This window comes from Mustela nivalis (assembly GCF_964662115.1).
Source record: "Mustela nivalis genome assembly, chromosome: 5".
Lineage (NCBI taxonomy): Eukaryota > Metazoa > Chordata > Mammalia > Carnivora > Mustelidae > Mustela > Mustela nivalis.
In genome coordinates, this window is record NC_139024.1 from 20,988,171 (window position 1) to 21,000,520 (window position 12,350).

The following is a 12,350-nucleotide window of genomic DNA, read 5'->3' on the forward strand; positions in this document are numbered from 1 at the left end:
AAATAAAAACTTGTATTTGCTTATTATACTTGAGTTTCCCAAAGTATTAGGAGAATGGCATAATTCTTTTTTTTTTTTTTAATTAAGATTATTTATTTATTTATTTGACAGACAGAGATCACAAGTAGGCAGAGAGGCAGACAGAAAGAGGAGGAAGCAGGCTCCCCGCTGAGCATAGAGCCCGATGCGGGGCTCGATCTCAGGACCCTGAGATCATGACCTAAGCGCCCCAAGAGAATGGCATAATTCTTTAACAACAAAATTACCTAACAAAATTCTACTTTGTCACATTATTTTTTTAAAGATCACAATGTCACATGCAGCCAAATGTTTATAGCAGCAATGTCCACAATAGCCAAACTATGGAAAGAGCCTAGATATCCATCATCAGATAAATGGATAAAAAAGTTGTAGTATAGGGCGCCTGGGTGGTTCGGTGGGTTAAGCCACTGCCTTTGGCTCAGGTCATGATCTCAGGGTCCTGGGATTGAGTCCCACATCGGGCTCTCTGCTCAGCGGGGAGCCTGCTTCCTCCTCTCTCTCTCTGCCTGCCTCTCTGCCTACTTGTGATCTCTCTCTGTCAAATAAATAAATAAAATCTTTAAAAAAAAAAGTTGTAGTGTGTATATATATATATATATATATATATACACACACACAATGGAATATTATGCAGCCATTGAAAAAAAATGAAATCTTGCCATTTGCAATGACGTGGATGGAACTAGAGGGTACTATGTTAGGTGAAATAAGTCAAACAGAGAAAGACAATTATCATATGACCTCACTGATGTGAAGAATTGGAAAAATAAGACAGAGGATCATAGGGGAAGGGAGGGAAAAATGAAGCAAGATGAAACCAGAGAGGGAGACAAACCATAAGAGACTCTTAATCTCAGGAAACAAACTGAGGGTTGCTGGAGGGGAGGAGGGTGGGAAACATTGGGGAGAGTATTTACTATGGGGAGTGCTGTGAATTGTGTAAGACTGATGAATCACAGACCTGTACCCCTGAAACAAATAATACATTATATATGTTAATTAAAAAAAAATAAAGACCACAGTGTAATTCCATTCTCTTTTTATACCATTGTGGCGACCCAAATAGGACTAGAAAGTAGGATTGAAGGTGATCTTATTTTCTTTTTTTAAAGATGTATTTATTTATTTTAGAGAGAGAGCAAGCAGGAAGGAGGAGTAGAAGGGCAGTGAGAGAGAGAGTTCCAAGCAGACTCTGAGCTAAGCACGGAGCCCAACACAGGGCTTGATCTCATGGCCCTGAGATCGCAACCTGAGCTGGAACAAAGAATAGGTCATTTAACCAATGATCCACCCAGGTGCCCTGTGAAGGTGATCTTATTTTAAAAGATTGCTCTTTTAATTTAAAAAGTCCACTTTTTAAATACTTTCAAAATGTCAGGAAAGATAAGGAGTGACATCAGCAAGATGGTGGAGTGGGAAGCCATAGATCCTCTTTCCCCTATAAACACACTGATTCAGCAACAATTCACAGACAAACTCCCTTTGTGAGAAATCCAGAAACTAATTGAAAGACTCCTGTGCCCTGGATGAATGCTGAACCAGAATCAACAAAGCTGGAGGGAGATTTAAGACCCCCTCTTACCAGAGTCCCTGCCTCTGGCTCAGAGCCATATGATCACAAAATGGCCCCCAGCTCTCTGCTCCCACAGAAGAAGAAGGGTTGGTTCGCATATCGGCACCCCAGCTTTTCCAAAGGGGCTCTGACAAGTTCACCAGTCTAGCTGCAGAGCCAAATGGAGATGGTGGTATGGGCTGATAGATGCCATAGATCCTTCTCCACTGCTTAGCACAAAGTGAGTGGATGACAAATACCACCTCTCAGCTTACCCCTGGAGAGAGAAAGAGATCCGTGCATCCAGTACCCTAACTCCTGCACAGCTACACAGAGAACTGCCGTCTGTCTTTCCAGTCTTGGAGCTCTGACAGGTTCAACAGAAAAAAGACAGTGGTTTGGACTATCAGACACCATAATTCCACCTTCTGCTCAACAGAGAGTAGGTAAACAGAAACCACAACTGCCCGCTTCTACCTGGAAAGTGAATGAGTTGGTAGAGGCCCCCAGAATCTCTGGCTGGAATGAGTGGTGGAGACCTCCTATATGAGGCTAGTCCATGACTGGGAGAAGTGCCTGCTTTGTCTAATGTGGGACACCAGCATGGAAAATTGAGGAAAATGAGGAACCAGGCAAAGATACTCCATACAAAGGAAGATAAATATCCAGAAACTGACCATAATGAAGCACTTACATGATTATTACATATTAATATACATACTGTACCAAATATACATATTATACATTATTATTACCTTGACAGTCTAAAAAATACATTAAAATGTGATAGAATTTTTTACCTGTCAAACTAGTAATCACTTAAATATTATAATCCCCAATGTTGGCAAAGATGCAAAGAAAACAAGCACTTTATCATCATTAGCTTGAATGTAATTTATTAAAGCCTTTTGGAAAGCAGTATGCACTACATATTAAAAACTAAACCATAACAGACCTTTTGACCAAATCTAGGAATTTATCTTTTTTTTATATATATTTTATTTGGAAATATTTCAGTATCAGTTCATAGACGTAGCTATGAAGATGTTCATCACAGCATTTTTTATAGTAATGAAAGATACTCAATAACAGAGCCATTGAATTATAATTGTAATAGTATATTCAATAGATATAAAAATATATAAGCATGTAGAAATAGTCACAATATATTGTTAGAAATGCAACTTATAGAACATTTCTTTTTGTCTATTTAAAAATTGAATATAAAATTTTTAAGACAGGTTTTTGTTTAATTCTTTTTAACAGTTTTACTCAGAATTCACATACCGTATAAGTCACCCATTTAAAGTGTACAGTTTAGTGATTTTCATGTATTCAGTTGTGCAACCATTACCACAGTAAATCTTAGTATTTGCATTACCCCAAGAAGGAACCCTGCATCTCCTAGTCATCACCCTACTGTCCTCCCTTCTCTGCCCCCATCCTTATTAATCTGCTTTCTGTCTCTGCAGATTTGCCTGTTCTGGATATTTCCTATAAAAAGATTCACGTAATATGTTGCCTTTTATAGCTGACTTAGTGTGTTGTTCAGATTAATTCATATTGTAGCATGTGTCAGTACTTCATTTCCTTTTATTGCCGAATAATAGTCCATCATATGGATATATATCACATTTTGTTTATTCATTCATCAGTTGATGGACACTTGGCTTATTTCCACTTTCTGGCTATTTCGACTAGTGCTGTTAAGAACATTTGTATTGGATTTTTGTGTAGATGTATGTTTTCATTCTTGGATATATACTGAGGAGGGGAATCAGTGAATTCTATAGTAACTCTATGTTTAACAGTTTAAGGAACTGCCAAACTGTTTGCCAGTGCAACTGCACTATTTTACATTCCCACCAGCAGTATATAAGGGTTATAGTTTCTCCATACCCTCTCTAATACTTGTTATTATCAGTCTTTTTTATTATAGGGTGATTTTTTTCCTTCATGTTCATTTTTCAGTATTTCTGTATTAGTCATGTATCATGACTTTCAAGACTTTTTTTATTGAACAGTTATATGACTGTATTGTTCTAAAAGCCATGTAATTAAAGGTTGCAAAATATTTGAACGTTACTTTCATTAAATGAAGTTTATTCTTTTTAATATACCTTTAGATCATTTTTACATTTTAATACTCAGTCAAAACTTTTGTTCCTAGGGAGCCTGCTTTCTCCTCTCTGCCTACTTCTCTGCCTACTTGTGATCTCCATCTGTCAAATAAATAAATAAAATCTTAAAAAAAAAAAACAAAAAACTTTTGTTCCTGGCTTTGGTGGAAGGTTTTTTGTTGTTGTTTGATTATTAACAACAAAGGCAGGGTAAAGAGATCAATTTATGTAAAGATTTAAATCACAAAGAACAGAATATTTGTGTGTTCACAGAAAATACTGATTTGACATACATTTACCCCAGGTATAATCTCATTATTTTCCTAAATCATCAACAAATTACTGTGTTTCTTCCCATGAACAGTTAGTAGGCATGCTTTTAGGCTGGTATTGGTAGTGATAACCCAAAGCCTCCACATTCTTTAAAAACCTGTAGAGACAGTGCATTATAATTGTATTATTTAAAAACCTATAGAGACAGCAGTAGCACCTAAGAAAGTGTTAATTTCTTATAATAAAAATAGAGTAACAACAAGCAAAATACTGAGAATAATTATCCTTACAAGTACTACTTTAAAGTTGGTGTATTTTCACTAGGTTTTATGCCTTTGAAATATATGAAATTTTCTAATGTTTAACTCCTTTACATATTTTGCTAATGGCTCACATCATGACTCCCTAGTTAAATCCTCGTTTTTAATGTGTAGGTTTTGGCAAAATTAAAAGTACTAGTTTCAAGCATCCACATTTTTCCCTAATGTTCATAGCATGGATTCTCTTTTTTTAACAGATGGAAAATGGTTGATCATTATATTAGCCGTGTCCGTGGAAATCTCCAGATGTTAGAACAGCTAGACCTGATTGGGAAAACCAGTGAAATGGCTAGACTTTTTGGCATTCAGTTTTTACATGTACTGACAAGGGGTTCACAGGTAGGAAATCAATTTTCTTACACACTTGAGAGTTCTATGTGAGTGACATACTTTTGTGATATTTGCGGTAATGTGATATTTTGAACTTTCTATGTGGTACTAATATATAGCTGATTAATCAAATCTTATCATTTTATTTTCTGGAAAAGCTCTAATTTCACTTAACAGCTCCATTTTTTATTTTCTCTCCATGCCAACTTTCTGACCACTGCTAAGTTTTTCATGCTGTTAAAAAACTAAATGACTGTGTCCCTGGGATGATATTTTGATCCTGATTATTGTCAATGTGATTAGGGAAGCCTTCAAAACCCCTTAAAACTAGGGAAGAAGCAGCAAAGAAAGTCTCCCTGTCTTTTGTTTTACATTCCTAATTTCATCATGTTGTAATTCCCAAATAAAAGTTGAATGTAAAAAGGAAGAGGATTTGGGAATCAATATAAGTAACTGTATCACTTTTTTAAGAAGTTAAAAATAGGATTTAGAAGTAATTTAATTCATAATTTTTTAATTAATTATATGAGAGATTTTGTCAAATGCATCACCCAAAAAGATTTCATGCATTCATTCAATAAATATTTATTTGAGTACCTTTAGTGTGTTAAATAAACACTATGATAGGCATCAGGGATACTACATCCATTCACTCAGGTTCCTTACCTCATAGAGTCTTTTATTTTTAATTATTTTAATTAGTGTAGGTCTGTAACATTTCTCCATTCTACCAATTCACTAAATATAGCAAAAATAGAGTTCTAATTACTTTGACATGTTTATTAAAAAGCAAAGTATGTTTATTTAATTATATTGCTTATAAGCTATTTGTACCCTCCACAAATTTTTTAAATGATTTGAGCTAGCTTTATAATAAGGGGCAAAGATACTTGAAAACAACATGAGAACATTTCTGTGAACCCATTCTGGCTCTTGTGAGTGCTTTCCTTTTCTAATACTCCAAGCCATCTACTTAATAGTAGTTATTATAAACAATCAGTAATTGTTTGATTTAATTTTGTTAGGGACTGGTATGAAGTTTACTACCTTTCAATTCTGAAATCCTTGTGTTTCCTTCTTGGAAAATTGGAATAACATTTATCCATCTCAAGTCTCCTGACTTTCATTCTCTAATTTTCTCAAATAAAGTTCTCAGAGATCATTGGCCAACTTTTCAATGCAACTGTTAAACTATACAGTCTTTGCCACACTATGTTTATTATACATAGATGTTTTTAAATATAAAAAGAAATCTAATTTTGTCTCCTGTCTTTCCAAAATTTGACTTGTTGTATAAGTTATTTGATGTATTTTACAGCTTTTATAAAAGTTATAGAAATATAGGAAAAGGATTTATGAATGTCTTTTATAGGCACCTGAAAACTGACTAAATAACCCATAGTCTACAACTGTATTATAAAAACGTATCCTTGGTGCACCTGGCTGGCTCAGTCCATGAAGCATCCAACTCTTGACCTCAGTTCAAGTCTTGATCTCAGGTCCTAAGTTGAAGCCTCATGTTGGGCTCCATGCTGGGTATGGAGCATACTTTAAAAACCTATAAGAATGCAGCTTTATTCAGAAGAGGAGAACATCCCCTAAATGATTATCATATATTCAGAGACCAATATATTTCTATTTAAACTGTTTCTTCTTTTCTTCCTACTTCCCCTCTTTTCCTGCAGTACCGTGTGGAATCAATGATGTTGCGTATTGCTAAACCAATGAACTATATTCCTCTGACACCTAGTGTACAGCAGAGATCCCAAATGAGAGCTCCACAGTGTGTTCCCTTGATTATGGAGCCTGAATCTCGCTTCTACAGCAACTCTGTTCTCGTTTTGGATTTCCAGTCACTATATCCTTCGATTGTGATTGCATACAACTACTGTTTTTCCACCTGCCTTGGCCATGTGGAGAACTTGGGAAAGTAAGGGTTTTTGGTTTGTTGTTGTTGGTTTTTTTTTTTTTTTCATATTTGTAATTATGTTGTTGTGCTTTGTACTTCTTACTAAAATTAGACTTTGAGTGTCTCTTTGCACTTGATACTGTCCTTTTGAGCAAGAGCAAGATGAATGGGCTATAGCACAGCTAATTCATTCTTTGTAGTTACCTTACTAATTGACTGGATAATTTGTATGACTAATTCAGCATCATGAATGGATGACTCGTGAATAGATCAGTCTTGCAACTTATTTGTTTCATTCTCCATGTACATCCATTTCAGTGGAATTGTTTGAGGATTATGATCTCCTATCTCCAGCTGTCATCTCCTCTTAACCTCTTAAAAATAGTCAGTGATATTTTTAAGTTAAATTGTTAAGTGTTGGGTTTTATTTACTCATGTCAACCAAATTTTATAAACTAAATGAGAATAACATTTTTAATGTTCAAACGAGTATATATTATTCTCATAAGAAATACAGAGTTTTCCTTTATAATGATTTTTATGTATTTAAAACCAAGTTACAGTGTTAGCCTAGAGCATACTCATTCCTTCATAGAAAATATTCATGGAAATAATATTAGTAATCCTGTCTTTTTATTAAGAACAGAAATTTGGAAAAGTTATTTAAAATATTTTTATTTAAGGCTTAAATTTTTCTTTAAGGAAATTAGTGTAAGGCGGTCACATGTTGAGTTGAAAGCTGGTATTCAGTATAGATATTGCCCATAAGTTTTAGGATAATGCCATTTAAGAAGGTTTCTTTTAATAAATTGTGAATATTTAAAGAACTGCTATTTGGTAATATACCAATTACGAAGTAAATTAATTCATGTTTAGAATTCACTTGAAAATGAATTTCTACTGGAGTTCTTAGATTCCTAAAATTGTCTAGTATCACTGTTCTATGATTTGAGAAAGTATTTGCTTAATGTTTTCTTTCTTAATAGGTATGATGAGTTCAAATTTGGCTGTACCTCTCTAAGAGTACCTCCAGATTTACTTTACCAAATTAGGCATGATATCACAGTGTCCCCCAATGGAATAGCTTTTGTCAAGGTAATACTCTCTTGTAAGTGAAAGGTATCGACTGTGGCTTAATATTTGGAGAGCTGATGATTTAGATTATATCCTGTTGGCATGTAAAACAAAGAAAAAAAAACCAAGTTTGCTTGAGTATATTATGTTAAAAAGTAAAGATACATGAATCTGCTAAGAAATTACTTTTTAACAACCAGTTACCTTGTTTTGCATGAATTTAGATTTAAAGTCTTTTAACTGTTAGATTTTAATTTTTAATGAAATACTGAAAGAAATAAATGTGTATATATACTTTCTGACCTCTCTTAGAATCTGAGATTTAAATAGCTGTTTGACAGTCACTACAATGTTAACTTATAAAGATTCAGATCGCTTTAATGTGTAAACTCTACTAATTGTTATTCTACATTATTTTAAATTAAGGCTGTCTTAGAAATGATACTCTAATGTATTTATTGATTGCATTTTTAAGATATCCAAACTAAAAATAGGGTCTCTTTTTTTCTCTCCCTTCTCTCCCCTTAAAAGAGACCAAAGAGAGCCTCATAAATGAATAAATTAAAGACAAATAGGAGAGAGATCTAGGAGAAGATTTATTGCCTCTCTTATGCCAACTTCATTCCTTTCTCCTTTTTTCCTATTTCTTTACCAGTGAGTCTGACTGTAATCGTGGTACAGTAGGGCAGTTGATGGTAGCATGGACCCCACAAGCCCTCAGATTCATTCTGATGTACTTAGAAAAGTAGCATCATTTTCTACCAGTAAGAGGATGCTGTGTTCAAAGAGTACCCTAAAATTAGATATTTAGATAGGGAAATTCTCACCAGAGACTTCATGACCTGTTCCTTTTTGGAAAATATTACCTCTTTTAACATAATGACATATATTACATTTTAACATAAACATTATGACTGCTTCATAAGGTACACAGAATGAATTAGAGGTTAGAATATGTTTTCATTGTCACATATGTAGTGGCTTGTTATATTATCTCCCTTTAACAGTATTTTTAAAATTTGCATCTACATTTTGACCCAAAATGTAAAGCTTAATAAAACTAAGATTTTTTAATATTCAGAAGTGTGATTATCCTTATACCTAAGATTTTAATTGTTCAGTCCAACATGCATTACCTTGCACGTGTCTGTGAATCATCTTCAAAGTTAATACTGTTTTGTGGTTTTTCATTCCTACTGGAGTTCTCATAAATTCTCCCTAGTCTTGATTAATACAAATGATTTTTTTATTTTTTTTGGCATCAACAAATTTTATCACCTCACTATTCATCCCCTCTTCCAGATTGCTAATAAATATAGGCCGGAGGGGATGGCTTAGTGGTCTAAGCATCACATTTGAAATACCTAGAGTCCCTGGAACTGCAGGTTTGAATGTCAGCAGAGTCAACCCAGCTCATCATTCTTCCAAGGTAGATAAATGGAGTTCCATGCAGATTACTGTGTGGGGTCATTAGGATGAGATCTTTAAAAACTGAGGTTTGTTATGAGTGATACAAATCCCATGTGTCTTTCTGAAAGAGTGGGGGTTTGGATCAAAGTTTTGAACAAAATTTCCCTCTGAACTTGTTGTATGGTCTCTTATGCGCTAGTTGACATCCTCCTTCCTGGAGGTCTCTGAACTCACATGGTAGTGCTACATTAGATTTATAAACATTATAGGAACCATTTAGGAGAAAAGTCCTCTTCAAAAGAAAGAAAATGTGATGATTTTGTATTGATGGCCACTGGCCCTGTGGCTGCTCAGTTGTTAGTATGTTTCAATTCATGACAGTTGGCCATTGTTAAACTTTGTGCTTCCTTCTTAATTATTTAAATCTATAACTTTTAAGGGATTTTAAATATTCTTTTTTTCTTTATGATAGCCTTCAGTAAGAAAAGGTGTGCTACCAAGAATGCTCGAAGAAATTTTAAAGACTAGACTCATGGTGAAGCAATCAATGAAGGCTTACAAGCAGGACAGAGCCCTTTCCCGAATGCTGGATGCACGTCAGCTAGGACTTAAGCTTATAGCAAATGTCACATTTGGCTATACAGCTGCAAATTTTTCTGGAAGAATGCCATGCATTGAGGTAAGTGATAACAGATCTGTAGTTTTTTCAAGAGACTAAAGCAGCATTAAGTGAATATCTGATCATTGAAGTATTTTGTTTTGTTTTGACTAAAGAGTTTCATTTCCGTGATTTAAGATTGGTTTTGTTCAAACTGGAGCTTGTATACATACAAAATCTTATGGGTTTTAGGGTTTTCCTCTATGAGAACTCTTCATCATACACAGTTTCTCCATATCTAGATGAGCACACTGTAGCAAACTATTAGCATGAGATTTAGTGCCACATTTATAGCAGCATTTACAACAACCTTCATACTAAATAAGTCCTTTTAATGTATTGACAGATCTGATGCTAGGTTGGCCTCTCCAAATGTCAGAATAACCAACATTCTGTGTTTACTAATGTACCAGTAGATATGAAGCAAAACCTTTGTTTTGCAGAGGTAGTTGCAATTGAAAGATACTTTTCACAGAATAAGACTAATTTTTTGCTATATACTAAAGGTGTTAATTTAACATAAATACAATATAGTGTGACAAGAGTAATGCAGTAACATACTAGTGATTAAGAGCAGAGTAGATTTATTTTATTGGTGATCTTTTTATGCCAAACAAAGGTCCAGCGTGTCAGAAACTCAAAATTATCCGTTTCTCTCCACAATAAGTAAAAAGCTAAACATACTAAAAAATCAACTCTTCTTAGATGTGTCAGAGAAGTGAGGTCACAGGGCAAACCAGTACCCCCAAAACTGAAGAGTCCAGTAGGTAAATACAAAGAATCACAACTTACAAGAGCAGAAACCCAGGCACACACACCTCTGCAGGAACCAGTGCTGAGGAGGGGGAAAGTGGGTAAGTCTGACAGATTAAGACCCCAGGGGACCCAGTCATCGGGACCCCTACAGTTTTGTGACTTTTACCTCTTCGAGCTCAACCAGGTTCTCAGAGGTTTTCTCTCACAGAAGAAAAATTCCCCTGTGCTTCTGGCAAAGGAAGGGGAAACCATTTTGAAATACATCAGTGTTCTGTTCTTGACAAGGTCCACCTTCAGGGATACTATTTAACTGGAGCCTAACTGACCTGAGAGAAGGGAAATACCCAGTTCCAAGTGCACTGGCCTTCCATGTGGAGAAAAGGAAATATACCAGCCCACTCTCCACCAAAGATGGGGAAAAAAACAGAAGCACATGTGAAGTCTATAGTTTAGAGGAACAGTTTCACTGAAAGAGTAAGATCTACTCATAGAACTATAGAATACTTCCTCCCCCACAGATGACCACCATATTATTAACGATCTATTTATGGCAGTCCTTTTTACCTGATGTATCCATCTATCAAAAAAGTAAGTAAATAAATAAAGACATACCAAAAGCCAAAAAACACAGTTTGAAGAGATAGAGCAAACATCGGAACCAAACTTAGATGTGGCAGGGGTGTTGGAATTATCATACTGCAAATTTAAAACAACTGTTAGGATGCTAAGAGCTCTAATGGATCAAGTACACGCGTGAAAGGACAAATGAGCAATGTAAGCAGAGACATGAAGACACTAAGAAAGAACCAAAAAGAAATACTAGATATCAAAAACACATTAATAGAAATGAAGAATGCCTTGTTAGTAAACTAGATGTAGAGAGAAAGAATCTGGATTGGAAGAAATCTCCATCCAAACTGACAAAACTAGGGGCTCCTGGTGACTCAGTGGGTTAAAGCCTCTGCCTTAGGTTTGGTCATGATCCCAGCATCCTGGGATCAAGCCCTGCATCAGGCTCACTGCTTGGCGGGGAGCCTGCTTCCTCCTCTCTTTGCCTGCCTCTCTGCCTACTTGTGATCTCTGTCTGTCAAATAAATAAATAAAATCTTTAAAAAAAAAAAAAAACTGACAAAACTAAAAAGTAAAGAGAAAAAAAGATGAAAAAAAAAAAAGAATATCCTAAAACTGGAGCAACTACAAAAGGTGTAACATTCATGTAATTGGGAGTCCAGAAGAAGAAAGAAAGGAACAGAAAAAAATGTTTGAAACAGTAATGACTGAAAATTTCCCAAAACTAATGTCAGACCCCAAACCACAGATCCAGGAAGTTCAAAGAACACCAAACAGAATAAATGCTCAAAAAACTAAACCTAGAGATATCCTCTTCATACTATAGAAAATCAGTAGTAAAATTAAAATCCTAAAAGAAGACAGAGGGGGAAAAATACCTTGCCTATATGGAAGCAAAGGTAAGATTTACATCCACCTTCTCCTCTTAAATCATGTAAGCAAGAAGAAAATGGAATGAAATACTTAATATTGAGAGAAAAATACTCCAACATTAAAATCTGTACCCTGAAAAATTATTGTCCAAAAGCAAAGGAAAAATGAAAACTTTCTCAGACAAACAAAAATTGAGGGAATTTGTTGGCAATTGACCTGCCTTGTAAGAAATGTTACAAGAAACTCTTTAGAGGGAAGAAAAATGATAGAGGTCAGAAACTCAGATCTACATAAAAAAACAAAACAACCTCAGAGAAGGAATAAAGGCAGGTAAAATAAACACTTTTATTTTTCTTACTCTTAATCTAACAGATTATAATTTGTTCAAAATAATAGCAACAATGTATTTGATTATGTATGTTTGTATGTATGCTTATGTATAAGTAAAATGAATGACAAAGGA

At 34.8% G+C, this 12,350-nt stretch overlaps 1 protein-coding gene across 5 annotated transcripts in view; it reads left to right on the top strand.

Moving 5' to 3' along the window:
- REV3L (REV3 like, DNA directed polymerase zeta catalytic subunit) overlaps positions 1-12,350 on the top strand; it is a 186,737-nt gene that overhangs the window by 144,915 nt on the left and 29,472 nt on the right. For 4 of the 5 annotated variants that reach the window (XM_082731928.1, XM_082731926.1, XM_082731927.1 and 1 more), the window contains 4 exons: positions 4,505-4,646; positions 6,323-6,567; positions 7,533-7,641; positions 9,503-9,709. In XM_082731928.1, coding sequence (XP_082588054.1) covers positions 4,505-4,646; positions 6,323-6,567; positions 7,533-7,641; positions 9,503-9,709 — 703 coding nt within the window. Of the gene's footprint in view, positions 1-4,504; positions 4,647-6,322; positions 6,568-7,532; positions 7,642-8,922; positions 9,050-9,502; positions 9,710-12,350 lie in introns of all 5 variants that reach the window. The other variant, XR_014312147.1, reaches the window with a different exon arrangement.